The 27,982-nt window shown below is 40.0% G+C and overlaps 1 protein-coding gene across 6 annotated transcripts in view; it reads left to right on the top strand.

Annotated features, from left to right (window-relative positions):
- USP25 (ubiquitin specific peptidase 25) overlaps nt 1-27,982 on the top strand; it is a 187,006-nt gene that overhangs the window by 101,774 nt on the left and 57,250 nt on the right. For 5 of the 6 annotated variants that reach the window (XM_070405987.1, XM_070405988.1, XM_070405986.1 and 2 more), the window contains 8 exons: nt 359-507; nt 10,746-10,873; nt 11,770-11,865; nt 14,262-14,423; nt 15,075-15,301; nt 20,949-21,019; nt 21,735-21,963; nt 23,731-23,931. In XM_070405987.1, coding sequence (XP_070262088.1) covers nt 359-507; nt 10,746-10,873; nt 11,770-11,865; nt 14,262-14,423; nt 15,075-15,301; nt 20,949-21,019; nt 21,735-21,963; nt 23,731-23,931 — 1,263 coding nt within the window. The remainder of the gene's footprint in view (nt 1-358; nt 508-10,745; nt 10,874-11,769; nt 11,866-14,261; nt 14,424-15,074; nt 15,302-20,948; nt 21,020-21,734; nt 21,964-23,730; nt 23,932-27,982) is intronic. The other variant, XM_070405989.1, reaches the window with a different exon arrangement.

Here is a 27,982-nt window from a genome sequence, read left to right as displayed (position 1 = left end):
TTTTCACTGTTGTACATATTTTTATTACATATTTTTATTACATATTTTTATTGTTTAGCACAGTATCTTGGACTTAGAAGGACTTTTTGGAAGGATAAGTAAATAAATACATACATATATACATACATATATTACATTTGGGTTGAATTGAATATATGGCTGGATGTGAATGTACATATGTACATATATATATATAAACCAACAGAATTTGGTTTATACACTAGCTCATTACCCTTTGGAACATAATCCATCAGAGTTACGTTTTCAGGGAAAGAGGTCACTCATAATACAATTAGTAGCTAAAAGGCCACATTGAGGAATAGTAATTTAATTTAATTAACTTTTCCCCCTCCTATAGGTAAAAAATTTGAAAATACTGAAATGTTTGGTCAGTACCCACTTCAGGTCAATGGATTCAAAGATCTACATGAGTGCCTAGAAGCTGCTATGATTGAAGGAGAAATTGAATCTTTACATTCAGAGAATTCAGGAAAATCAGGCCAAGAGGTAAGTTTAACATCTGCATCATCCCTCTTCCCCTAAATCTTTATAACAGTGCTGTAAAGCACAATTTAAGTCCCCATTTCTATAGCTACCTACTAATTGAGAATACTCTAAATATGTGTTTTCATTGAATGATGGTAATTTAGACATATTTGGGAAATCTCCATAGCCCATCTATCTATCCTAATAAAAGGGTAATATGCTAATTAGACCGGGAGACCTTCCGGACAAAGCCATGGTGGCGGGGCCAAGGCAGAGGCAGTTAGGGGCAATCAGGCCAGGAAGGGAGGGCATTTGAGGGTGATCAGGCTGGCTAGGGGTGGGGGGCATTTGGGGGCAAGCAGGTCGGCAGGAGGGGCCAGTTGGGGGCGAGCAGGCTGGCAGAGGGGGGCAGTTGGGGCAAGCAGGCCAGCAGTGGGGGGCAGTTGGGGGTGATCAGGCCAGCGGAGGGGGCAGTTGGGGGCGAGCAGGCTGATGAGGGGTGGTAGTTGGAGGTGAGCAGAGCAGGCCAGCAGAGGGGGGCAGTTGGGGGCGAGCAGGCCAGCAGGCAGAGTGGTTATGGGCGATCAGGCAGGCCGCCAGGTGAGCGGTTAGGAGCCAGCGGTCCCAGATTGCGAGTGGGATGTCCAAGGGGTCCCAGAATGGAGAGGGTGCAGGCCAGGCTGAGGGACAGCCCCCCCGTGCACGAATTTCGTGCACCGGGCTACTAGTCCTATCTAATAAAAAGAGGATATGCTAATTGACCCTCCCGTCGTTGCAAAGATGGCGGCACCCACAGCCAATAAGGAGGGAATATGCTAATTGACTTCCATGCCCTCAAAGATGGTGGCGCCCATAGCCACAAGATGGCCAGCAGGGGAAGGCAGTTGGTGGCGATCGGGCAAGCAGGGTAGGGCAGTTAGGGGCGACCAGGCCGGCAGCGGAGGGCAGTTAGGGGCGACCGGGCCGGTAGGGGAGGGTAGTTGGGGGCTACCGGGCCAGCAGGGGAGGGCAGTTGGGAGTGACCAGGCTGGTAGGGGAGGGCAGTTGGGGCCAATTGGGCCTGCAGGGGAGCACTTAGGTGTCGATCAGACTGGCAGGGGAGTGGTTAGGGGCAATCAGGCAGGCAGGCAGGCGAGCAGTTGGGAGCCAGCAGTTCCAAATTGTGAGAGGGATGTTCAACTGCCGGTTTAGGCCCGATTCCATTTTAAAATCATCCTTTAGGACATTTTTCAGTTTTAGACTTTTCAGTTAAGGTACTAGTCTTTACAGCATGCTTGTTCTGCAAGTAAAGATGAAAAACATTGATATTAGGATGGAATTTTATATAGAAGTATGTTACTTATATCAAATACTGTTGGAATTTGTCCAGGTCTCAATAGGCAACACCAGACCCTTTTTCTTGTAAAATTTCAGTATAATAATGTGAAGGACAGATGGAAGAACTTGCTTTCTCCAGAAGGAAATAATTTACAAAATCTATAATAATAAAAGCATAATATGCTAATTAGACCAGATAGCCAAATGACCTTCCGGACGAAGCTGGGGCTGTGAGGGCCGAGCCCCTTGCACAAATTTCGTACATCAGGCCTCTAATATATTATAAACCTATTTATCTGTGTCTACTGCTTTCTGTCTCACCACCCAACTCTATCTCTCCAGCTTCATCTGCATATCCATCTATCCATACATGTACTTATCTTTTGAGGAGTGTTATAGCAGAAAGTAAAGGACAGATAAGAATCTTTAAAATCAGTCATTGTTAAGCAATTGCTGATAGTTGCCTTTGTGAGCCTCCATGCTTGAGGGCAGGATCTTCATATGTGCCACTCCCTGCTGTGTCCCTAGTGGATAGTGTGGTAACTGCAATTAGAAGTGTGACTGACTGAATGAAATGTCTCAGTGTTATCAAAAAAGTTTATGAGGTCTTTATCCCTGAATAGGAGCTTAATAAATACTAAGTTATTCTCTCTTTCTTGTGTTTATCTAAAAAGGGACTGGGTTCTTGTATCTTTGAGAATAAATTGATTTTATTTGAATTGTGTGCTTTTTTAAAAAGTGTAATTAACCATTTTTGTCCTAACTTTTTTTCCCCTTCAACAGAAATAAATATTTATTATTTGGTGTGGGGTTTTTTTATAGAGGGAAAGAGAGAGAATCTGTGAAATAATTGTTCTCTCCACCTCACAGGTCATCTACTGAGTCGTTCTCAACAGATGCCTAGGCCCCACTTCAAAGCTATCAAATCAGAATCTAGGACAGGGATATGGTACATGGCACAAGAGCTCCACAAGTGATTTGATATAGAACTATACTTAAGAATATTTAAATTGCCCTAACCGGTTTGGCTCAGTGGATACAGCGTTGGCCTGCGGACTGAAGGGTCCCAGGTTCGATTCCGGTCAAGGGCATGTACCTTGGTTGCGGGCACATCCCCAGTGGGGGGTGTGCAGGAGGCAGCTGATCAATGTTTCTCTCTCATCAATGTTTCTAACTCTCTATCCCTCTCCCTTCCTCTCTGTAAAAAATCAATAAAATATATATATATATTTTTAACAAAGAATACTTAAATTAAGTTGATTAATTTTATTGATGGAAACTAGATATCCAAGGATTGGGACTTTCCCAGGACCCCATAAGAGAATAAGAAAGCAGAACTCCTTAATGTATGATCTGTTTTGGATTAAGTAAGGATGATAGATGGATGGGTGGGGCAGGGAAAACGGGATGGCATATTCCTTACTTTGTCAAAGCAGCTTGTAAGTGAAATACACTACGGTTTATTGGTAAGTAATCTTTCTCACATATGTCTAGCTTTCAAAAATGGTTTTCCTTACATTCAATCTAAATTTTTATTTTTATTTTTTAAATATATTTTTATTGTTTTCAGAGAGGAAGGGAGAGGGATAGAGAGAGAAACATCAATGATGATAGAGAATCATTGATCAGCTGCCTCCTGCACACCCTCACTGGGGATCGAGCCCACAACTCAGGCATGTGCACTCACCCGGAATTGAACCTTGACCTCCTGGTTCATAGGTTGACACTCAACCAATTAGCCATGCAGGCCAGGCTGCTATCCTATATAATAAAGCGCTAATATGCTAATTAGACTGAACAGCCCAACGACCATCCAGATGACCTTCTGGACGAAGCTGGGGCTGCGAGGGCTGAGCCCCTTGCACAGATTTTGTGCATCAGGCCTCTAGTTTATTTTTTAAAATCTAGTTTGTCCTTCATCTTTGTCTTTATACTATAATGTCTTAGACTGCATTCTATGCTTTCTGCCTAGGTTTTTTAATTCAACCTGTGGAATACAATAGTTTGCCATCTTCTTTAAATTCAGCAGTTTCTAAGCAGTCCCAGTAATACCAAATTTGATTTCTATTACCAATTGCCTAGATAAGTTTCTAATAACATTTTAAAATTATAGTCCTATTTCATTATATCCTTCAGAATAACTATTTCTTCTTGAGTCTCTACAAAGACCAATGAAAAACATGGTAGATGTGTTTCAAAATTGGCATAATTCTTGATGGTAACACCTCTTACACTATTGTTTAGTAAAAGTTGTTTATTTTACCTTGATGCAGAAAATATCATTTTACTGAAAGAGTTGTTGTCAACTAATTAGGAACACCTTTAGTGTCCAGCATTACTGTTGTTAAAACATTCAATGGGCTATAAGATTTTAAATTTCTGAAATGACATAACCAGAGACAACTCAATAAATTAAAAATGATTTTATATATAAAAGCCTAAGCGACCGTTACGACCAAACAACCAGTCAACCAGTCGCTATGATGTGCACTGACCACCAGGGTGCAAATGCTCAATGCAGGAGCTGCCCCCTGGTGGTCAGTGCACTCCCACAAACAACCTCCTGCGGCCCTTCCCCCCGGCCGTCCAACCTCCTCTGGCCCCTCCCCCACCAGCCGGCTAGCCCCCCAATAGGCCTTAATCGCTGGCCAGGCCAAGGGACCCCACCCGTGCATGAGTTAGTGTACCTGGCCTCGAGTCTATAAGATAAATACTTATAAAATGTTTCTAGAATATGTTTTTAAGGTAAAAGGGCAAATGAGTAAGGACAATTAAATGACTGAAACTAGTTTTTGAACTGGAATAGGAAGTTTTTGGTTCTTATTCTTAGTTTACACCCTGGCTTTGTTTAGTGTTACTAAGGGGAATTTGGAATGGCAGGTCTGTTTATTTCTTTCTGGTTATATAATTCCCTCTGCATTAACATAATATCACAAAAGGAAGTTTTAAAACATATTCATAGAAAAATATCAGCTATTACAACTCATAAAAATGACTATATTCTTTCTAGAAAATATATCTGATAAGTCAGGTTTATAGTCATAAATTTAGAAGCATCTTTGTTGCTAATGCTGATTATATAAGTTATTTATTCATAATTGCATGAATCTATTACTCCTGTAGGTTTATTATTATGAAATAATAATAAATATGTTTAGGGATGTGGAGAATATAAGCATCATTTTTAAATCTTATTTTATTGTTTAAGATATTACAAATAGTAGTAGATAGGTCTCCTTTTTTTTCCATTGACCTCCCCCTGGCCTCCCCTACCCCCCCCCCCCCCCCCCCCGGCACTTTTCCTCATCCCCCACCCCCACCCCCAGTGTCTTGTTGGTTGTGTTTATATGCATGCATACAAGTCCTTCAGTTGATTTCTTACCCCCATAATCCTCCCCTACCTTATCACTGTAGTTGGACAGTCTGTTTGATGCTTCTTTGACTCTTTCTATTTTTGTGCAACAGTTTATAATGTTCTTTATAGTCCACAAATGAGTGAGGTCATGTGGTATTTTTTCTTTCATTGACTGGCTTATTTCACTTAGCATAATGCTCTCCAGTTCTATCCATGCTGTTGGAAATGGTAAGAATTCCTTCTTTTTTTACAGCAGCATAGTATTCCATTGTATAGATGTACCACAGTTTTCTAATCCATTCATCTGCTGATGGGCATTTAGGCTGTTTCTAAATCTTAGCTATTGTAAATTGTGCTGCTATAAACATAGGGGTGCATATATCCTTTCTGATTGGTGTTTCTGGTTTCTTGGGATATATTCCTAGAAGTGGTATTCCTGGGATAAATGGGAGTTCCATTTTTAATTTTTTGAGGAAACACCATACTGTTTTCCACAGTGGCGGCACCAGTCTGCATTCCCACCAGTTGTGCATGAGGGTTCCTTTTTCACCACATCCTCGCCAGCACTTGTCGTTTGTTGATTTGTTGATGATAGCCAATGAGGTCAGAAGACACCTCATTGTTATTTTGATTTGCATCTCTTGGATGCAGCAGTGCCCGAAGGTTCCTTTTTCTCCACATCCTCTCCAGCACTTGTCGTTTGTTGATTTGTTGATGATAGCCATTCTGACAGGTGTGAGATGGTACCTCATTGTTTTGATTTGCATCTCTTGGATGATTAGTGACTTTGAGCATCCTATCTAATAAAGAGAGAATATACTAATAGACCCTAATGCAGTTGGAAATATGGCAGCGTCCACAGCCAATAAGGAGAGAATAAGCTAATTGACTTCCCCGCCCTCAAAGATGGCGGCACCCACAGCCACAAGATAGTGGTACCCAGTCCCCTCAGCCCCGCTGGGATGGCGGGCACACGGCAAGGCCAGCCCTACACGCCTGCCTCTGGAGTCCCCCAATCCCCTCAGCCCCCCAGCTTTCCAGGGCCCCCCGAGGCTCAGGTAACCAGGGCCGGCCGAGGCTTGTGCTGTAGGTAGTGGCAGCAGCAGAGGTGTGATGGGGTGTTGCCTTACCCTGATCTCCAGGTCGCCCGCCCTTGAGGGCTCCTGGACTGTGAGAGGGAGCAGGCCAGACTGAGGGACCCCCCCTCCAGTGCATGAATGTTCATGCACCGGGCCTCTAGTGTTTTCATATGTCTGTTGGCTTTCTGAATGTCCTTTCGAAGAGTGTCTATTTAGGTCCTTTGCTCATTTTTTGATTGGATTGTTTACCTTCCTTTTGTTAAGTTGTATGAGTTCCCAGTAAATGTTGGAGATTAAACCCTTATCGGAGTAACATTGACAAATATGTTCTCTCATGCAGTGGGCTTTCTTGTTGTTTTGTTTATGGTTTCTTTTGCTGTGCAGAAGCTTTTTATTTTGATGTAGTCCCATTTGTTTATTTTCTCTTTAGTTTCCATTGCCCTAGGGGCAGTATCAGTGAAGAAATTCCTTTGGCAGATGTCTGTGATTTCGCTGCCTAAGGAATCTTCTAGTATTTTTATGGTTTTCCGTCTTACATTTAAGTCCTTTATCCATTTTGAGTTTATTTTTGTGTATGGTGTAAGTTGGTGGTCTAGTTTAATTTTTTTGCAAGTATCTGTCCAGTTTTTCCAGCACCATTTATTGAAGAGACTGTCTTGACTCCATTGTATGCTCTTGCCTCCTTTGTCAAATATTAATTGAGCATACTGGCTTGTGTCAATTTCTGGGTTCTCTGTTCTGTTCCATTGGTCTATATGTCTGTTCTTATAAGCATCGTTTTTATCTTTAATGTTCTATGTCTCACAAGCATTGCATACCAGTTAGATCAAAGAAGTACATGTGTTTTTTATCGCATGGAAAAATATTTTGAAATAAAAATTAGTGTTTTATTTAATAGTCTACTTATACTCTACTATCCTTTTAATCCTGAAATCACAGAGCTAGAGATACCCATAACATTTTCTTAAATGAATTTAGGGAGTGTCTGGCTATCTCTTCTTTCCCTGTTAGCTTGAGAATGAGAAAGTAAAATGCTTCCATGTATGTAGTAGGTAGGAAAAATTGTCATGGTTGTTAGAGGAAATGCATTCACCATAGACACATATTGCACAATGTATTATGAACATACTTTTGTAAGGTTTGGAAGCTATTTCCTGGAATTTTTATGGTCTCCAGAGAAACATACCCCCAATTTAAGTCGTTCCATTTCCTCTGACAGTTGTAGGTTCCCATGAATTAAAGTATATGACTATTTCGTTTTAATGGTGACTTTTAAAGTGTTGCAAAAGCCTTTGCCCAGTGGTTCTCAGCCTTCCTAATGCCGTGTCTCTTTAATACAGTTCCCCATGTTGTGGTGACCCCCAACCATAAAATTATTTTTGTTGCTACTTTATAACTGTAATTTTGCTACTGTTATGAATCATAATGTAAATATCTGATATGCAGGATGTATTTTCATTGTTACAAATTGAACATAATGAAAGCAGAGTGATTAATCACAAACACAATATGTAATTATATATGTGTTTTCTGATGGTCTTAGGCAACCCCTGTGAAAGGGTCGTTTGACCCCCCCCAAGGGGTCGCGACCCACAGGTTGAGAACCGCTACCTTAGCCAGTTTGGCTCAGTACTTAGAGTGTTGGCCTGTGAACCAAAGGGTTCTGGGTTTGATTTTGGTCAAGGGCACGTGCCTTGGTTGCAGGCTCCTCCCTGACCCGTGCCCTGGTCAGGGCATTTGTAGGCGGCAACCAATCGATGTTTCTCCCCATTTTTCCCTCTCTTTTCCAATCTCTCTAAAAGATCAATGGAAAAATACCCAGGGGTAAGGATTAACAACAACAAAAAATAAAATGTTGCAATAAAATATGAAAGTAATAGTTCTTGAAATCTAATTATATACTTATTTAATAAGTATAATAAATGTGTTTAGGGATGTGGAGAATATAAGCATTTTTTAAATTTTATTTTATTGTTTAAGATTTTATTGTATCATAAAATGGAGTAGAGAATAATATCCTAAGGCATTAAAAGTTTTTTTGGTGATATGTATGGGGTATGTTTTATCTTTATTGTTTACAGTATTATATAAGTCTCCCTTTTCCCCCATTGACCTGTCCCCAGCCCCCCTTACCATCTGTGTCCTTTGGTTTTATGCACATATGCTTGCATACAAGTTCTTTGGTTGTGGAGTATGTTTTCAATCTTAATAGTAATTTTAGGTGTGGATTACAGCTAACTAAAATTTTTGCCAATGGTTTGTGAGAACAAAATAAATAAGCAAATCTGTTCAAGAAATTTTAAAACTTACGAGACATTTTTGATATTAGATCTTTCATAACATTCTCTAGTCAACTTTAGGTAATACCCATATATAAAATAAAACAAATTTCTTCTTAAACCTCAACTTTTAGTAAAAGATGAACCAAATCCAACTTAGGAAATCTCAATTCAGGTAATCATTAACATTTGGGGAGGGAGAAATTGTTTGAATAACTGTGTGCCACGCTCAGCATGTCCATGGGTGAACCTGAGTGGGGGTGGTGAAGGATTAGAAAAGACAGACAAGAGAATAAAGCTGGGGCTAGGTGGGATGCTGCCCTCTCTGATGGAGAGACAGCGCCACAGCCTGCAAGCCGAGTCTTTATTTTATAGCCAGATTCCACCAGGCAAAGTAAGGGCATGGGTAAGATGTTTACAATGTTCTCACGAGTTTCGAATCTACTCAATTACATGCACCTGATGAAGCTTGCTGCACCTCCCGGAGCCTATATCACTTAGCCACGTGGGACCACAGGTTCGGACCATAAAGTCAAGCTTACAACTATAGCCTTTGGCCATAATTGTGCTGGGAGGGTTTTGCCCTCCAAGCTAGGACTTGTATGTGGCTTTGCCATGAGAGGACCGTGCCCTGTATTTAGTTCGAGGCTTGAACCTGTCCAAATACTGTAGCTGCTCTCCACATAACTGTATACTTTTATTAGCTTTATTTAGAGAAAAGTAGCAACTTTCAAGATTTTAGTTAAATTAATTCAGTTTGCCAGATGTGCTTCATTCCTGCTTTTACTTTGGATGTTTGGATTTAATGTACTCTCAGCTTATTGACATTTGTGTGGTGTCATTTTTTGGTTATTGAAAACATCACACATAATTTAGTGTGGCAATTTATTTTTATAGTAGTAAAAAATAAATTTTATAGCTTATAATAACCACTTTAAATTTATTTGTTCCATTATCTTATACTTCTGAATTTCTTGGTTTTTCTTTCTCTTTAAGTTAATAATCTATATATATAAAAGCCAAGCGACTGAAACAACCAGTTGTTATGACATGCACTGTGGCGGCCAACCGGCCTGATTGGGGCCCCGATCTGCCTCCACCTACCCCGATCAGGGACGAGGCCTGCCATCAAACCTCCCACATCACCTCCCCCCAACGGCCCCCCCCCAATCAGCCCGTATTGGGGTGGGCCGGCCAGACCCCACCCATGCACGAATTCATGTACCAGTTCTCTAGTGTTTATATAAAACTTGAATGTTTTCTATGAAAAAAAAATTTTTTTTTTTAAGTTTTGTTGTATAACATTCTTAACTGAACATTCCCCAAAGTTGTGCTGGAGTTGGTTCATAGCAATGAGGCATTTAATTTGTTAAATACTAGTTACTATAAAGGATTTCAAATATAATTACCATAAATACTTATTAGTGATATATCTTTTTCTTAAATTATTCAAATTTCTAGTAGGACAATTAAGTTTAAAACAGTTCCTAGTTTTTAAGTATGAGAATTGTGATCATTTATGTTATAACATTTTTTTTCCTTTATGTACTACATCTTGGAACTTTGTCACAGGTTTTGACAGTATGGATGATTGTAATAAGAATATATACCATTTATGGTAGCAATAGTAATATAATCTTGAGCTAATCTAATGAACAAAATAGACTGATGAACAAAATAGATCCAGAGACATAGACACATGGTACAGACTGTTGAATCTCAGACAGAAGGCAGCGGTGGATGTGTTGGGTGGGAAGAGATCAGCCAAGAACTTATACGTATATGCATAACCCATGGACACAGACAAAATAGGGTGGGGAAGGCATGGGGTAGGGGGAGGGAGAGGGTTAGAAGGGTCTATGGGGAAAACAAGGGGGCATATGTAATATTTTCAACAATAAGGATTTTAAAAATAAAAAACTTGAGCTACTAAGTTATGATTTTAACCAATGGCTTTCTCTTTGGGTTAGAAATTCTAATATAAAGAATTGTCATGGAAGAAGAATTGTTAGAAGATTTTTCTCTTTCCTGGTTGTATGTTAGCCTCATCCTTGGAATTTTCAAAAAGTGTGAAAGTTTTATCTAAATACCATACCTAATTTAATTTTTTTGTGATGTCATCATTGTGACGATGCATATAAAAATGTCACTGCTGACATCCTATGCCTAAATTTGGAATGGAGAAAACAGAAAGATGATACTAATGTTTTGAATTATTGTTTCTTTCAGCATTGGTTTACCGAACTACCACCCGTGTTAACATTTGAATTGTCAAGATTTGAATTTAATCAGGCATTGGGAAGACCAGAAAAAATTCACAACAAATTAGAATTTCCTCAAGTTTTATATCTGGACAGGTATGGTTTGGGATATAGCATAAATTAGTTTAGAAACAGTTTAGTAACCAAGTGAAGAATTACTGTGTTTAGAGAAGAATTTTGTTTAATTTCCTTAAATTCTTTAATTTTTGTATAAAATATTTAATAGCATTTGTCAAGAAAAAGTATAGTAAATGGAAATTATAAGGAAGTTTTTAAAAAGATTATTATATTCTTGTATTATAATTCTGTCAGAAATTTTCAAAAGTACTATTTTATACTGTTTGATATCCTATATAATAAAAGGTTAATATGCAAATCAACCAAAGAGTGGAATAACCGGTTGCTATGATGCTCACTGATCATCGGGGGGCAGATGTTCAACACAGGAGCTGCCCCCTGGTGGTCAGTGCGCTCGCACAGGGGGAACGCCACTCATCCTGAAGCCGGGCTCATGGCTGGCGGGCACAGTGGTGGTGGCGGGAGCCTCTTCTGCCTCCATGGCAGTCGGACATCTTCTGAGGGTGTGAGAGGGTGCAGGCCGGGCTGAACCACTACTCCCCCCCCCCCAAGTGCATGAATTTTGTGCACCAGGCCTCTATTTTTATTATAAAATTTTGAATGAATTGATCTTCTATGGGATTGCCTAGACCAGTGGTCGGCAAACTGCGGCTTGCGAGCCACACGCAGCTCTTTGGCCCCTTGAGTGTGGCTCTTCCACAAAATACCACATGCGGGTGCGCACGTACAGTGCGATTGGACTTCGTGGCCTGTGCACAGAAGTCGGTATTTTGTGGAAGAGCCATACTCAAGGGCCAAAGAGCCGCATGTGACTCGCGAGCCACAGTTTGCCAACCACTGGCCTAGACTTACTATTGTATCTCCTTCCACAATATTTAGAGATACTAATGATTGCTATTTTTTTTTTCTGCAAGATACATGCACAGAAATAGAGAAATAACAAGAATTAAGAGGGAAGAGATCAAGAGACTGAAGGATTACCTTACAGTATTACAACAAAGACTAGAAAGGTATTGTAACTTTTACAGAATTATGAGCTAACTGTAGAAGTTCATGCTTTTAGCGATTATCTAGAATTTTTAATCTTACATTTTTCTTGAGTAATTTATGATCCTAGGAGTAGATAATAATTCTGAACTGATATCATTGCTTATATAGTTTAGTTTTTAATTCTGTTAGAAACTTAAAATCTTTTATAGTTCTCATTAGAAGATTATTCTAGTATTTAAAGTTAAATATTCTCACCAACAACAGGTATGGTTCTGAAAATAGATATAAACTAATTTATAATTGAGGTTTCTTCTTTCATGATACTAAATATTACTCTTGAGATTTCCTTTAAGACAAATGGTGACTGAGTTTTCTCCTTAATACAGAAGATACAAACTCAGATGCCTACCAGGACCTCGTGGAGGCTTTCTGAAGAAAGGCAACAAGTCAAACATAGTGGTGGACAGGGGTGCCTAGTGCACACCCCTTGGAGAGGGAGTGGCTGCCAGCCACATTAGCTCATGGAGTCATGATAAATGTCATCTCAGTATCCCTAAAGTATCAGATTGTTCCCAGAAGCCAACATCTAGACTGTCAAATGTTCTGTAGTTTAGATAAAGTCCCCAGGCTGAAATGTCATCTGCCAGATGCCAGTTTGCAGCCTCTGATGTAATCTTTATTCCCTTGTTTTAGTGCTAATTTGAAAATACCCTGAAATTTTATTATACAAATATAAGATCATATTTCAATAATTCTTATTCTTAAAAGGTATCTACACTAGTAAAAGACAAAGATGCTAATTGACTGTACCTTCGCTACACCCAAGCCTCACCCACCAGCCAATCAGAGTGACTATATGCAAATTAACCCAACCAAGATGGCGGCCGGCAGCCACGGAGCTGGATCAATTAGGAGGCTTGGTTGCCCCGGCGATGGAGGAAGCCAAGCTTCCCACCTGCCCTGGCTGGCTGTGGCCTCCACAAAAGGCAACAAAGTTTCAATTATAGAAGCTAAATAAATCCCAGATACCTGCTCCCAGCTAGCCTCCACTGGGAGCCTGGGTGGCTGGGGGCTGTGGTCAGCCTGCAAACAGCCATCAGCCCCTCACCTAGGATGGCCACATCCTCATGGGGTGAGGGTCCCTGCTGGGGGCTTGGCCAGCCTACAAACAGCCATCAACCCCTCACCCAGACTGGCCAGGCACCCCAGCAGGACCCCCCAACCTAAATGGGGTGTGGCCAGCCTGAAAACGGCCCTCAGCCTCTCACCCAGACTGGACAGGCAACCCAGCAGGGACCCCCACCCTGAAGGGGCTGTGGCCAGCCTGCAGCCAGCCACCAGCCCCTCACCCAGGCTGCCCAGGCACCCCAGCGGTGACCCCCACCCTGAAGGGGCTGTGGCCAGCCTGCAAACAGCCATCAGCCCCTCACCCAGGCTGGCCAGGCATCCCAGGGGGGACCCCCACCCTGAAGGGGGTGTGGCCAGTCTGAAAACGGCCCTCAGCCCCTCACCCAGGCTGGCCAGGCACCCCAGCGGGACCCCCACCCTGATCTGGGACACCCTTCAGGGCAAACCAGCCAGCCCCCACCCGTGCACCAGGCCTCTATCCTATATAGTAAAAGGGTAATATGCAAACTGACCCTAACAGCAGAACCACTGGGAATGACTGGTCACTATGACACACACTGACCACCAGGGGACAGACGCTCAATGCAGGAGCTGCCCCCTGGTGGTCAGTGCACTCCCACAGGGGGAGCTCTGCTCAGCCACAAGCCAGGCTGACGGCTGCCGGTACAGCGGTGGTCGCGGGAGCCTCCCCAGCCTCCTCAGCAGCGCTAAGGATGTCCGACTGCAGTTAGGCCTGCTCCCGGCTGGCAAGTAGACATCACCCAAGGGCTCCTGGGCTGCCAGAGTGATGTCTGACTGCCAGCGTAGGCCTGATCTCCCGGGGAGCGGGCCTAAGCCAGCAAGTGGTCATTCCCCGAGGGGTCCCAGACTGCGAGAGGGCACAGGCCTGGCTGAGGGACCCTCCTGAGTGCACAAATTTTTGTGCACCGGGCCTCTAGTCAGTAATAATATTGCAAAATAACCAGAGGTAAAAAAGTAGGAAGATAATATTAGTCACCATGAAACCAGATAACAACTAAAAAATAGTCTTAGGAGATGAAACTTAGAGTAGTGTTAAAATTCATAACAGTGTATACACACATTCAGGTTTAATCAGCTTTGGTTTCTTTGGGAGAATATTTAATTTATTTCTTGAATGTATATTTAGTCTTACTGTCTTCATCTGAAAATTAATTTCATTGTTGAGAGTTTTATTGAAGTATTTGTATCATGTTTTATAAAAATTTTTGAAAAACACAAATTTGCTTTATATGCAAATTAAAGCATTCATACATTTTATGGTTAATAGATATTTAAGCTATGGTTCGGGTCCCAAGCGCTTTCCGTTGGTAGATGTTCTACAGTATGCATTGGAATTTGCCTCAAGTAAACCTGTTTGCACTTCTCCTGTTGATGATATTGATGCTAGTTCCCCACCTAGTGGTTCCGTACCATCACAGGCATTACCAAGGTAAAAAGTCTTTTTGATACAAAAGACAAGCTGTGCTTTCTATATTACATAATAATGTAATTGGTACCCTTTGAAGAAGGTTTTATAAGATGCATGTTGTGATTAATTTTAATGAATTCTAAAAAGATTAGATTCACTTAGAACATTTGTTGTATGTGTTCTAGCTGCTTTCTTACTTCATTATTTCAATAGGTTGTGGATTTAATTTTTCTGGTTGTGGATTTAATTTTTCATATTTTTTCTATTCAGAGTTATACTTTAGGTTGTTTTAGTATGTTATCTGTTTCAACCTTTTATTCATGAAAATAATATTGTTAAATTTGAAATTTCTTCTACAATGTAAGCTGGTAAGTATTAGCAAGGAAAGGTATTTATACTTTTGGTACACATAAGATTTGTTGGTGTGTTGTTTTTTTAAGTAGATATGATCAAGCTATTTCTACTATACAGCCACAATTTCTTCCATAAAATAATGTAGTCCTTGTATGTTAAGGAACTCATGAGGATGTTAGGTTACTCCACATCTCTTCTATTCTTAAGACCGTTTCTTTTTGAAATTGTAAGCCAATTTAATGCTATGTATTTGGCACAGTCTTTGTCCAGAGCTTCAATTTGGAAAGTTTAATAATATTTTATGCTTTAAAAATACAGCACAATGGAACAACAGGGAGCTGCCTCTTCGGAATTGCCAAGCACATCACCTACATCAATAGCTGCCATATCATCAAGATCGATGATTCACAAACCATTCACTCAGTCTCGAATACCTCCAGACTTGCCCATGCATCCAGCACCAAGGCACATAACAGAAGAAGAACTTTCTGTGCTGGAAAGCTGTTTACATCGCTGGAGGACAGAAATAGAAAATGACACCAGAGGTAAGAAGCTTCTCGTAGTGTACTTACTGTTGCCTCAGATGGGTCTGTATAAAGACAAATGGAAAACAAAAATCACTCTGGATTTCTTGTGTAAATATTATCAAGTATTTTTTTCTGGAAAGGGTTTTCTAAAGGATAAACTAGTCTGGCTTTCCATTTTTATGATCTTAACTAGAGGCCTGGTGCACAAATTCATGCATGGGTGGCATTCCCAGGGTGGTGTCGGGGCTGGGACATGATCAGCCCTCCAGGCAGGCTGTGGGACACCCTTGCTGGCCCGGGATCTGGATCCATCCCGCTGACATTCGCACCGGTTGTCGGGAGCCACCTGGTGGCCGCGTTTATATCCTTTCTTCCTTGTGGAGCGTCTAGGGAGGGGACGCGGCCGTGGTGCCCGCGGCCGACTTCTAGGAGGCTGGAAGCACTGTCAGGATCATGCCGGTGGTGCTGGTCCGTCGGTGCATGGCCCATTCTCCAGAGATTGGACCTGCAGGACTACTGAGGGACTGAGTGGCTGCCGACGGGCTGGTGGGCCACGGGACTGGTCGGTCAGCTGAACGGTGCTCCTGCTGTGGGAGCGCACTGACCACCAGGGGGCAGCTCCTGCATTGAGCATCTGCCCCCTGGTGGTCAGTGTGTGTCATAGCAACTGGTCGTTCTGCTATTCGGTTGATTTGCACCTTAGCCTTCTATTATCTAATCTAATAAAAGACAAACATGCAAATTGACCATACCTTCTCTACGCCTTAAGCCACGCCCACCAGCCAATCAGAGCAAATTAATCCAACCAAGATGGCAGCCGGCAGCCAAGGAGCTGAAGTGAGCAGGAGGCTTGGTTGCTCTAGTGATGGAGGAAGCCAAGCTTCCTGGCTGGCTCTGAGCTCCACTGAAGGCAACCAAGTTTCAATTATAGAAGGTAAATAAATCCCAGAATTAAAAAAAGAAAAAAAGGAGCGGCTGGGAGCTTCCGTCACCGGGGGGCTTGGCCAGCCTGAAAACAGCCTTCAGCCCCTCACCCAGACTGGCCAGGAACCCCAGTGGGGACCCCAACCCTGAAGGGGGTGTGACCAGCCTGCAAGCACCCATCAGCCCCTCACCCAGGCTGGCCAGGCACCCCAGCGGGACCCCCACCCTGATCCAGGACACCCTTCAGGACAAACCAGCTGGCCCCCACCCGTGCACCAGGCCTCTATCCTATATAGTAAAAGGGTAGTACGCAAACTGACCCTAACAGCAGAGCAACTGGGAATCACTGGTCACTATGACACACACTGACCACCAGGGGGCAGACGCTCAATGCAGGAGCTGCCCCCTGGTGGTCAGTGCACTCCCACAGGGGGAGCTCTGCTCAGCCACAAGCCAGGCTGATGGCTGCCAGTACAGCAGTGGTGGTGGGAGCCTCTCCTGCCTCCTCAGCAGCGCTAAGGATGTCCGACTGCAGCTTAGGCCTGCTCCCCGGTGGCAAGTGGACATCCCCCGAGGGCTCCCGAGCTGCCAGAGTGATGTCTGATTGCCAGCTTAGGCCCAATTCCCCAGGGAGCGGGCCTAAACCAGCTGGTGGTCATCCCCCAAGGGGTCCCAGACTGCGAGAAGGCACAGGCCAGGCTGAGGGACCCCCCCGAGTGCACAAATTTTTGTGCACTGGGTCTCTAGTATAGGATAATGTCTTATTATGGACAAGGCCTCTAATTCAGTTTTTTTAGGTAGTTAAAGGGAGGGGCAGAATTTTCACTTGAGCTTGAAGCTAAAATTGTCCTTAGCTCAAAAATCTTCATACCACTGAGACACATCTTGGTGAGGCTCATTCTGAACCCCTACTCTGTTCTATTATGTGTATAAGTATTGGGAACCATCTTATCTCTTTAGTGAAAGGAACCTTTTGTTATGTTACAATGACTAACTTTATCTCATGAGTTGTGTTTTGGCTTCAAGCCTGTATCCAGTATTCGTGCAACAACTTCAACTCTTCTGTTCAGTATTTATCTGGTATATATTTTATTTTATTTTTTCTCTAAATCTTTCTAAATTTTTATGTATTAGATAGGTATAGCCCAGGGACACAGATAGTAGTCTGGCAAAGGCCTGGAAGGGGCGGGTGCAGGGTGGAGAAGATCAATGAGAAAAAAAACTAAAACAAAGAGACATCTGTAATTCTTTCAACAATATATGTTTTAGATAAGGAAAATATCTTAGTTGAAAAGAGTTTTATGTGAAATAATACAAGTAATTGCTCTACAATGTACTTTATATTCTCAACTCCTTTCAAAGAGATATTAATTGACCTATGTTCACTTAATATTAATTGACCCTATGTTCACTGACTGCAGGACTGACTTCCGCCACGCCGACCCTGCACTGACTGCCACGGGGGCTGCGATCAGACCCAGCTTTTCTCTCCCGGTCTCTATCCAGGCCTGATCGCAGCCCCCTCAGCAGTCAGTGCTGGGTCGCCAGGACTGACTTCCGCCATGCCGACCCAGCACTGACTTCCACAGGGGCTGTGATCAGACCCTGCTTTTCTCTCTGAGCCTCTGTCCGAGCCTGATCGCAGCCCCCTCTGCAGTCAGTGCTGTGTCGCTGAGGCACCCACAGCACTGACTGCAGGATTGACTTCTGGTGTTTAGTCGAGCCTTCGGTCGTTTTGGACGTTACAGACCTTGGCTCTTTATATATATACATATCAGATTCAGAGATGGAAGAATTTTTCCTGGATGACATGGCAGATGGTCTCATTTTCTAGTTTAGTGCTCTAAATTAATATCAAGCTGGTATTCTCAGCGTCTCCATTGGAGAAACCCCATATAGCATCATATTTGTACTTATAAATTGTGTGCTATCCCTGATGTTGACACAATGAAGTTCAAGTGATAAAAATTTTCTTTAGACTTAAGAATTAGAAATGTGAATTTAAATTTTCAATCTTCTCTAATGAGATCTCCACATATGATATGAACTCAGTGCCAGCCTGCAATGAGTTTTAACTGGAATGTAGCAAAATAAAGACAGTGCCCTATGAAGGAGAGCGGGAGTTGGTATTAAGTTGCCATCTCTCCTTTCTTGGAAGGAACTCTACTATTGTTAAAATGCCCTTTTTTTTTAATTACTAAAGTGACATAATTTTATGGTAGATTTTATTGTAAATTTTCTTACATATTACTCTATTACTGTCCCCCAATTTTTAAAATTAAAGAGTTAAATTGAAAAGTAACTAGTTTTATGTCAAAAGGTTGAAACTGTATTAAACAATATCGATTGTTAGATTTTATGTGCCCAACTTGACACTTTATAGACAATATGTAAATAAAGAACAGTCCTAATTTAATAGTTAATAGGATATGATGGTGACAATTAGCATTAGTAACTGTAAAGATTTCTCTTAGCATTTTTCATATGTGAAGGCATTTTTTACATTTAAATTTATTAGTACACATTAATTAAGCACATAGCTTTTCCTGAACACTGTGTTAAGTTTGGGATAATTTTCTACTGGACCTGACAGATTGTGTTTCTTTTATTTTTTATGTATTTAACTTTTATTTATTTTTTATTTTTCCCCATCACCATTTATCCCCTCCATGCCCTCTTTCATCTTCTCCCAACCTCCCTCCTAGCCCACAATCAACACAGTGTTGTCTGTGTCCAGGGGTTCTCTCTCTCTCTCTCTCTCTCTCTCTCTCTCTCTCTCTCTCTCTCTTTTTGCTTAATCCCTCCACTTTTTAGTCTGCGGTAATCTGATAGTTAAAAATGGTTTTTCGGTTTCTTACATTTCCTTAATTATGACTAAAATTTTATTTTTCTAAATTTCTTGTTTGTGATATCTGCCCATTTTTATATTGAAACACTTGTCCATCTCTTATTGCTTAATAGAAACTAACATTATGGGTATCAACCTGTTTTCCAAAGTGTATGCTGCAGATATCCTTTTCCTTGTTTGTCTTTGTTATTTGACTTCCTTTATGTTGGATTTGCTTTGTTTTTATAATGTAGACTAGAGGCCTGGTGCACGAAATTCGTGCACTGGAGGGGTGTCCCTCAGCCCAACCTGCACCCTCTCCAATCTGGGACTCCTCGGGGGATGTCCAACTGCCCATGTAGGCCTGATCCCTAAACGGGCAGTCAGACATCCGTCTCACAATCCAGGACCGCTGGCTCCTAACCACTTGCCTGCCTGCTGCCTGATTGCCCCTAACCGCTTCTGCCTGCCAGCCTGATCGCCCCCTAACCTCTCCCCTGTTGGCCTGATTGCCGCCTAACTGCTCCCTTGGCGGCCCGATCGCCCCCAACTATCCTTCCCTGGTGGCCGATCGCCCCCAACTACCCTCCCTGCCAGCCTGGTCACCTCCAACTGCTCGCCCCTGCCGGCCTTGTCGCCCTCAACTGCCCTCCCCTGCCGGCCTGGTCCTCCCCAACTGCCCTCCCCTGCCGGCCTTGTCGCCCTCAACTGCCCTCCCCTGCTGGCCTAGTCCTCCCCAACTGCCCTCCCCTGCCAGCCTGGTCCTCCCCAACTGCCCTCCCCCTTGCTGGCCTGATTTCCCACAACTGCCCTCTGCTGAGGGCCATCTTGTGGCGGTCATCTTGTGACAAAATAGGGGTGGCCATCTTGTGATAATGTGAGGGAGAGAGGGCCACCTAGGCTTTTATTAGTATAGATTTTCTTAAGTTTGGGAAGGGAGTCTTATCTTTCCCTTTATGGTTACTTGATTTTCTATCAGGCTGAGGAAGATCTTTCCCTACTCTAAAGTGACATATTTTTTTGTAGTCTTTCATGGTTTGTTCCTGATTCCTTTCAACAAATTTATAGTATAGTGTGTTTATGCCATTATACTATAACGAACCATTTTCCTATTGACAGATATGTCTTCAGCTTTTAACTTATATGGACAATATATCTGTGAACATCCCTGTCTCGGAATGACTTTGTGTAGGATAGATTTCTACTGGAAATAGAAATAATGAGTAATTGGAGTCTCGGAACTTTATTTCCATTGGTAATTTTAGTGAATTTTTATTCAATTATGTGTTTATATAAGATATGTAGTGAAGGTATTTTATTTCATGCTAAAGTTTTTCTGATTTACATAAATATGTAAGGGGGTTTAGCTTTAAATTCCATTGAAAACTTTTTTATAGATACATAGTTTTATTGGTTCCGCACATTTTCCAAAAGAACCATATTTGTTTTGGTTTTTAATTATGAATTTATGCTGTATCTTTTATTAAGTTAAAGAGAATTATATATATAATATATATATATATATATTTAAATATATTTTATTGGTTTTTTTACAGAGAGGAAGGGAGAGGGATAGAGAGTTAGAAACATCGATAAGAGAGAAACATCGATCAGCTGCCTCCTGCACGCCCCCTCCTGGGGATGTGCCTGCAACCAAGGTACATGCCCTTGACCGGAATCGAACCTGGGACCCTTGAGTCCGCGGGCCGACGCTCCATCCACTGAGCCAAACCGGTTAGGGCAAGAGAATTATATTTTTATATAGACTCCAAATAATAATGTTTTTAAGAACTCTTTTAGGAAAATTTTTTTATTTTTCTAACATATTGGCAGGAAAATCTTTAATCTCTGTCTTATAGGTCTCAGTAGAAACATCCTTGAAGTTAATCATTAAATGACATCTTCTGCTCTTAGATTTGCAGGAAAGCATATCCAGAATCCATCGAACTATTGAACTAATGTACTCGGACAAATCTATGATCCAAGTAAGTTAAATTTTGAGCTAGTAAGCATTATAAAAATTATTATATGTTTTATTTATCTTAACCAAATTCTTCTTACATGTTTTGTTATAAAATTGCTGAACTTAAAGAAGCCATATTAATATTTACCCCATTCAGTTATATTTCCATTCTGTATTTATTGCTTACTCTTTTTATTATTTTTAATAATAAAATATATCAGAATTCCCTTTAATATTTAAAAATAAAATCATGAGAGAATCATAAGGTTGTTTAAACATATTAAGATTATGGGAGAAAGTATAGGACTCAATTACATTTTAAGTTCTGATAAATATATTCTAATGTTTAATAGAATAAGCCATTTTGGTAAACTGAACCATCAGTTTATAATTTTGAAGATTTAGACAAATCATGTGCTTTATATAAAAATATAAGCTCTTAATTCAAAAGAAATAAGTGAAATAGATCAACAAATACTTGCATAAAATACATTTTCAAAGTTTTAAAAATCATCCAATTTATACATCTGTCTGCTTTCCACATATTTCGCTTATCTTCCCCTTCTTTTATTATTTTGTAGTTTAATATTTTTCAAACTTTTAATCTCAGCCAATTTTCTTTCATTAGGAAATATGCTTCTATGTATCCTCTAGTCACATAGTTTGTTTGTTTCATGGAATGTGGTACAATAAAGAGACTCTTGATTGCTGTTTAACTCTTCTGTTTTCATATTTAGGTTCCTTATCGCTTACATGCTGTTTTAGTTCATGAAGGCCAAGCTAATGCCGGGCACTACTGGGCATACATTTTTGATCATCATGAAAACAGATGGATGAAATACAATGATATTGCTGTGACAAGATCATCATGGGAAGAGCTAGTGAGGGACTCTTTTGGTGGTTATAGAAATGCCAGTGCATACTGTTTAATGTACATAAATGATAAGGCACAATGCTTAATACAAGGTAAGAATACGAAATATATATAGAGTACTGTATATTTTTAAATAAGTTATCCTTTTATGTGACTCTGGTCTCTGGTTTGATGAGTTATGTAAAATTCACGCAGGGAATGATGGATATGATTAGAAAAAGCTATTGGGTTATTGTGAGTAAGCCCAAATCAAAATGTAATATGACCAGGGGTGAGAATTAGAATATATTTTGTATTCAAAGTTAACTATTTATTAACCATTGTAGAATGTAAATATGACATGTTTCTCCTTGCTTAAAATTCTTTAATGACTACAACACACATTGACTCATATTCAAGTTCCTCACCCTGACATATTTCTGACCTCTTGATTATCTCTCCAGCCTCATTTATGACCATTGTCTATCCATTTCAAAATGATATTGAACTTCTTGCTGTATTCTGCTCTCACCAAATCATTTTATTCACACATTTGTATCTATATGTTCTTATGGGTTTTTTTATATTTTGCCTGCAATGTTCTTATTTCTTGCCTTTTTTGCCTAATTCCTGCTCGTCTGTCAAGATTCATTTTAAGTGTCATTTGCTTTGCAAGTCTTCCTTGTCTGCCAGAAAGAAAACTTCCTGGTATTCTCAGAGGTCCCTCTGTCAGGCACTTACTGTGTGTTGCAGTTGTATGTTGACTTGTCTTTCCCACTTCACTCTGATCTCCCCAAAGCCAGGGACTATGTCATATTATGTCTTTTTGTTTTTTATATTCTAACATAGGGTTTGCATATAGAAAACACTTAATAAAGGTTTGTCGAAACTGATAAAATCAACCTTCCTTTAATTATTCAGCAAAACTAGCTAGGAAATCCACTTGTGATTGAAAAAAATTTAATTGGTGTTTGTGGAGTAGAAATTGAATAACTTAATATTTACACAATCTTTTAAAAATCTTTCTTTGTTAATTAGTTTTCAAATTGCATACTATATAATAAAAGGCTAATATGCAAATCGACCAAACAGCAGAACAGCTGGTCACTATGATGCGCACTGACCACCAGGGGGCAAATGCTCAATGCAGGAGCTGCCCCCTGGTGGTCAGTGTGCTTTCACAGGGGTTGTGCTGCTCAGCCAGAAGCCCTGAGCCGGGCTCACTGCTGGTGAGCGTAGAGGTGGTGGTGGGAGCCTCTCCCGCCTCCGTGGCAGCGCTAAGGATGTCCAACTGCCAGCAATCGGACATCCGCTGAGGGCTCCCGGACTGTGAGAGAGCACAGGCCAGGCTGAAAGACCCCCCCAACCTCCCCCCCCCCCCCCCCACACACACACCCTGAATGCACGAATTTCATGCACCAGGCCTCTAGTATGAATATATTGCTACTACTTAACTGCCTCTGATGAAAAAGAATTTTAGTTCTATTTTGAGCTTAATAAGGTTATGAGTTATTTCTTCTCATTTTGTGGTAAGTTTTACTTCATGAATAATCAGACATCTGGTATTTTCTTATAACAGAAAAAGTAGTACTTACAAGTAGTCAGTGTTTGAGTAGCAATTTTGGCTTTATATTTGGTTGCATTTTTTACTCTTCCAATTAAAAATGAAAGATGAGAATATTAACTAATGGATTATCAAATATTTGAATCATTGATTTTCTGAGCATTTTTTTGAGTTTTCTTTTAATTTCTAGGTAATATTTATTTACTAACTGTAATAATTTATACTTTATATCTCATTTGAAATGCATTCTATTTGGAGCTTTGTGTTTTTCCTTTAATTCTTAATTTTATATTAGTTTTTGAAATATAATTTGCAGAGGAGTTTAATAAAGAAACGGGGCAGGCCCTTGTTGGAATAGAAACATTACCACCGGATTTGAGAGATTTTGTTGAGGAAGATAACCAGCGATTTGAAAAAGAACTAGAAGAATGGGATGCACAACTTGCCCAGAAAGCTCTGCAGGAAAAACTTTTAGCATCTCAGAAATTGAGGGAGTCAGAGTCTTCTGGAACAACAGGTTAGTCCATTTTATTAAACCATGTCTTACTATCAATATATTTATTATTGATATTTTATTATAAAATAAGATACTTATTAAATAAAAAACAAATTTTAGTTATCTTAAAGTGTGAAGAAGCTGGTAAAAATGATCTGAAATTTCATCACTCAGAGATAACCACAGGCCAAAATTTAGTTTACCCCTTTGCCAGACATCACTGTGTACATGTATAACTGACACTTGAATAGCATAGGTTGGGTGCCAGCCGCCTGTACAGTCAAAAGTCTGAGTTCAATAAAGCTATCAATAAAAATGAATTCAAGTTATTTTATATTTGAGCAAAATAACACTGTTCCATATATATTTTGAGTATACTCAAATACATAAATTTTTTCACTGTTCTTAAAATTAAAAATAAAAGTAGCCCAAACTAAATGTTTAATATATTCCAAGTAGAAATGTATGTAGAACTATAAAACAGAGATAAATGTATAAAAATATAAATATTAAAAAATATTCTAGTTATTAGCTGATGAAATCAAAATATTTAAACACTATGCAAAAATAAAGAAAATATGTTGTAGCAAAATTGAAAATAGAATGTCTTCTGATTTTTAAAAGATTAACTTCATCATCATCGAATTGTGAGTATGTTTTAGGGTAATATTTGCTACTGTAGGAAATGGGCTCTTGGGGATATTAGAAGAGATAAGTTAAACACATTTTTTTTTTCACACATTTGTCTCCTTTTTTATAACTCTGAATGGATCTTTTTGAATGACCTTTTTTTTTTTTTTTTGCAAGGTCTTTGTGTTTTGTTTTTAGTTGTTTAGGAAGCAGCTTAGGTGTTTGTTTAATATCTTTTGCAGACACATCCCTAGGTGGGTTTTTGCAGTATCACTTGAACTTTAGAAGGACTTATTCTTTCAATGGGAGATTAACAAGGACTCAACTATTCCATTTATATAAAAACAAGTTACAAGTCTGAATAGTTGAGTCCTTGATCTTGATAGTAAGAGGCATTGATTTAGAATTTTTTAAAGACCAAGATAATGGTATTATACCAGCAAAGATACCAATGTCTTGATACATAGATGTAGTACAGTATATCGGAATAGCACCATTGCCATTTGGTGAGCTCTGCCGTTATTAACAGCAGGACTGCACTTTCTTTCCATATATCAGGGGTCACTGTGTATAACGGGAGGTGCTGTGGTTTCATTACAGTGACTTTATAGGAAATGAAATAGCTCAGCAGGTATCAAAGAGGCTTCTGAGTGCAAATCACAGTGTAGTGACTACATTGTATTTCTTTTCAATTTCAGCCAATTTCATCCCTTTGTGACTTCCTTCCTTGTTTTCTGTACATACCCTCACCAAACCACTGCCCTGAACTTCCCTCAAGATGTAGCTACTGTTTTATTCTTCCCTTAACTTTTACACAATTCCATTTGCATGTGGCTGTTCTCATTTCTAGTGGAATAATGGAGCTGCATAATTGGCATAACTGATAGTGGTACTTAAACACTCAGATGAAGGTTATGCTCCAGTTCTAATCTTGGTTCATCTATATATTATGCCACCAAAAATATTAAATTCTAGAGTCTTCTCTTTATCTGGTCTGTTTCTCACAAGACTCTAAATTTACAGAGTTAGCACAGTATATTTCTACTAAGTCAAACTAATACATATTCCTACATAAGTGGACAATATTAACGCCTATCTGACAGGGCTAGTCAACTTTGCCCCACTATTTACATTTGTCACCTTCTATGTTCTCTATATAAAAGGTCAGATCTGTGTGCCTCATACCCTCTTTTCCTGATCAGAACCATCTACCATGCACTTTATATGCTGTTTTGTAATTTTAAAAAATTCAGTAGAAGGTATTAGGCATGCACTTTCATATCTCTCAGTATTTAAAAAAACAACTTGAAGAAAATGCAACTATTTCAGAGAGGAAGTAGAATAAAAAATAAAAGAGGATGAAATGTCAGTTCAAATATAACTGTTATCCATAGTTATCTTCCAAACTGGATTTTTAGAAAGCAATATACCTTAATAGGAAACATTGTGTCCTCCATGGAAATGCTAGAAATAGGCACTTTGTTTGAGTTAGTAGAAATAGAATATGCTAACTCTATAAACTTGGGGCATAAGATTATTGCTGAAAAGATTGGTTTCTATTACTATACTAGTGGCCTGGTGCACGGATTCGTGCACATTGAAATTAATTAGAAGAAATATTTTAATATCACTATTCGCCCTTTCTCTATAATAGAAGTGTCAAGCAAATTCACAGTCGACAATGACAGATCAAAACACAGCATGTAATTGGCACCAGGGAGAGCTTTATATGTATCATGCATGCACAAGTCAACTTAGCCTTTTATATATGTAGAATAAACTTGCTTAATTAGACCTGCTTTTTGATTTAGCTAAACATTTTCCAGCCCAGTGAAGCACCCCAACTTCTCTTTCAGGTAGTTGTCAGCAACACAGCAGTAAATATCAACATGAAGCAGATTATTATTGTAGATCACACAGGGAGAACAAAGGGTAAAATATTTAACTGCAGCAGTGTTTGACTATATTCTGTGCAGTGAGAAAACCTGAAATCATTTTCAAGGCCCACCATTTCTTCTTTTCAGTTGGGTCAAGTTTCTAAGCTTTCTAAATCTCTGTTTTCTGGCTAATGAAAAGAAAATAGGATTCCACTGAGTCTCCTATCTACCTACTCCAGGACTCTGTGAGGATCAAATGAGATGAGGCACAGGAAGACGCTTCACAAACATTTGGTTAAAGTGTGAAATGTTTCCGCCTGGCTATAAAGCAAGTCCTGTTCCTGGGCTGAAGAAACTGCAAAGATGCTAGTCCAGTGGTCGGCAAACTCATTAGTCAACAGAGCCAAATATCAACAGTACAACGATTGAAATTTTGAGAGCCAAATATTTTAAACTTAAACTATATAGCTAGGTACATTGTTATTAACTTAATTAGGGTACTCCTAAGGCTTAGGAAGAGCCATACTCAAGGGGCCAAAGAGCCGCATGTGGCTCGCGAGCCGCAGTTTGCTGACCACGGGTAGTCGCTAGGGAGAGGGAGCTGGGTGTTGCTATATGACATCATTACCCAGATAGACACTTAGCATATTAGCCATATATATATATATATATATATATATATATATATGTATGTGTATGTATGTGTATGTATGTATATATGTATATATATATGTTAAATATCATACTAAGAAATTTGTCCTCTGTTGCAGGGGAAGTTAACATATCTAACATATCACAGTTGAATAAAGGAACTTATAGTGTTTATTAGAACCACTTATCTGCTCTCATTAGTATTCTTTTTATTTCTCTTCACAGTTTTCTAAGTAATTTGTTTAATTTGGTATAATACTTTCAAAGTATCAAAAAAAACCTGTATTTATAGCTCTCAGTTGTGCACTAGGATTATGAAGTAATACAAGGAAATGTTGCTGATAAAATCCATCAGAGTGATTTTATTCCCTCCCTGCAAGTGTTCTCAGTAAAACTGTAACATAAGAGCTATTTTTTTTAAATATATTTTATTGATTTTTTTACAGAGAGGAAGGGAGAGAGATAGAGAGTTAGAAACATCGATGAGAGAGAAACATCGATCAGCCGCCTCCTGCACATCCCCTACTGGGGATGTGCCCGCAACCCAGGTACATGCCCTTGACCGGAATCGAACCTGGGACCCTTCAGTCCGCAGGCCAACGCTCTATCCACTGAGCCAAACCGGTTTCGGCAACATAAGAGCTATTAAAATTCAATTTCTTCTGTGTGATATTCCAATAAGAAGATTAACTTATATAGTATTAATTCAATCAGTATTTGTTCTTCTAACATGAAACCCATAGGCATCACTTCTCTAATATCATTCATTGTCTTAATTAACAAAGTAATAAATGATGGAAAAGTATTATTTGATTTATCTTATGCTACCTCCTTATTCTGCTTACCAGAAAAGAGAACTTACTTGGACTCTTATGTTTGGAGATCTTCAGATAATTTGAGGTATATCTCTGATT

The sequence above is a fragment of the Myotis yumanensis genome, unplaced genomic scaffold, assembly GCF_028538775.1.
Source record: "Myotis yumanensis isolate MYYU_CA2020_CCGP unplaced genomic scaffold, mMyoYum1.0.hap1 SCAF_2, whole genome shotgun sequence".
Lineage (NCBI taxonomy): Eukaryota > Metazoa > Chordata > Mammalia > Chiroptera > Vespertilionidae > Myotis > Myotis yumanensis.
Note: the sequence above shows the minus strand (reverse complement) of the source record. Positions and strands in the feature narration are given on the sequence as shown.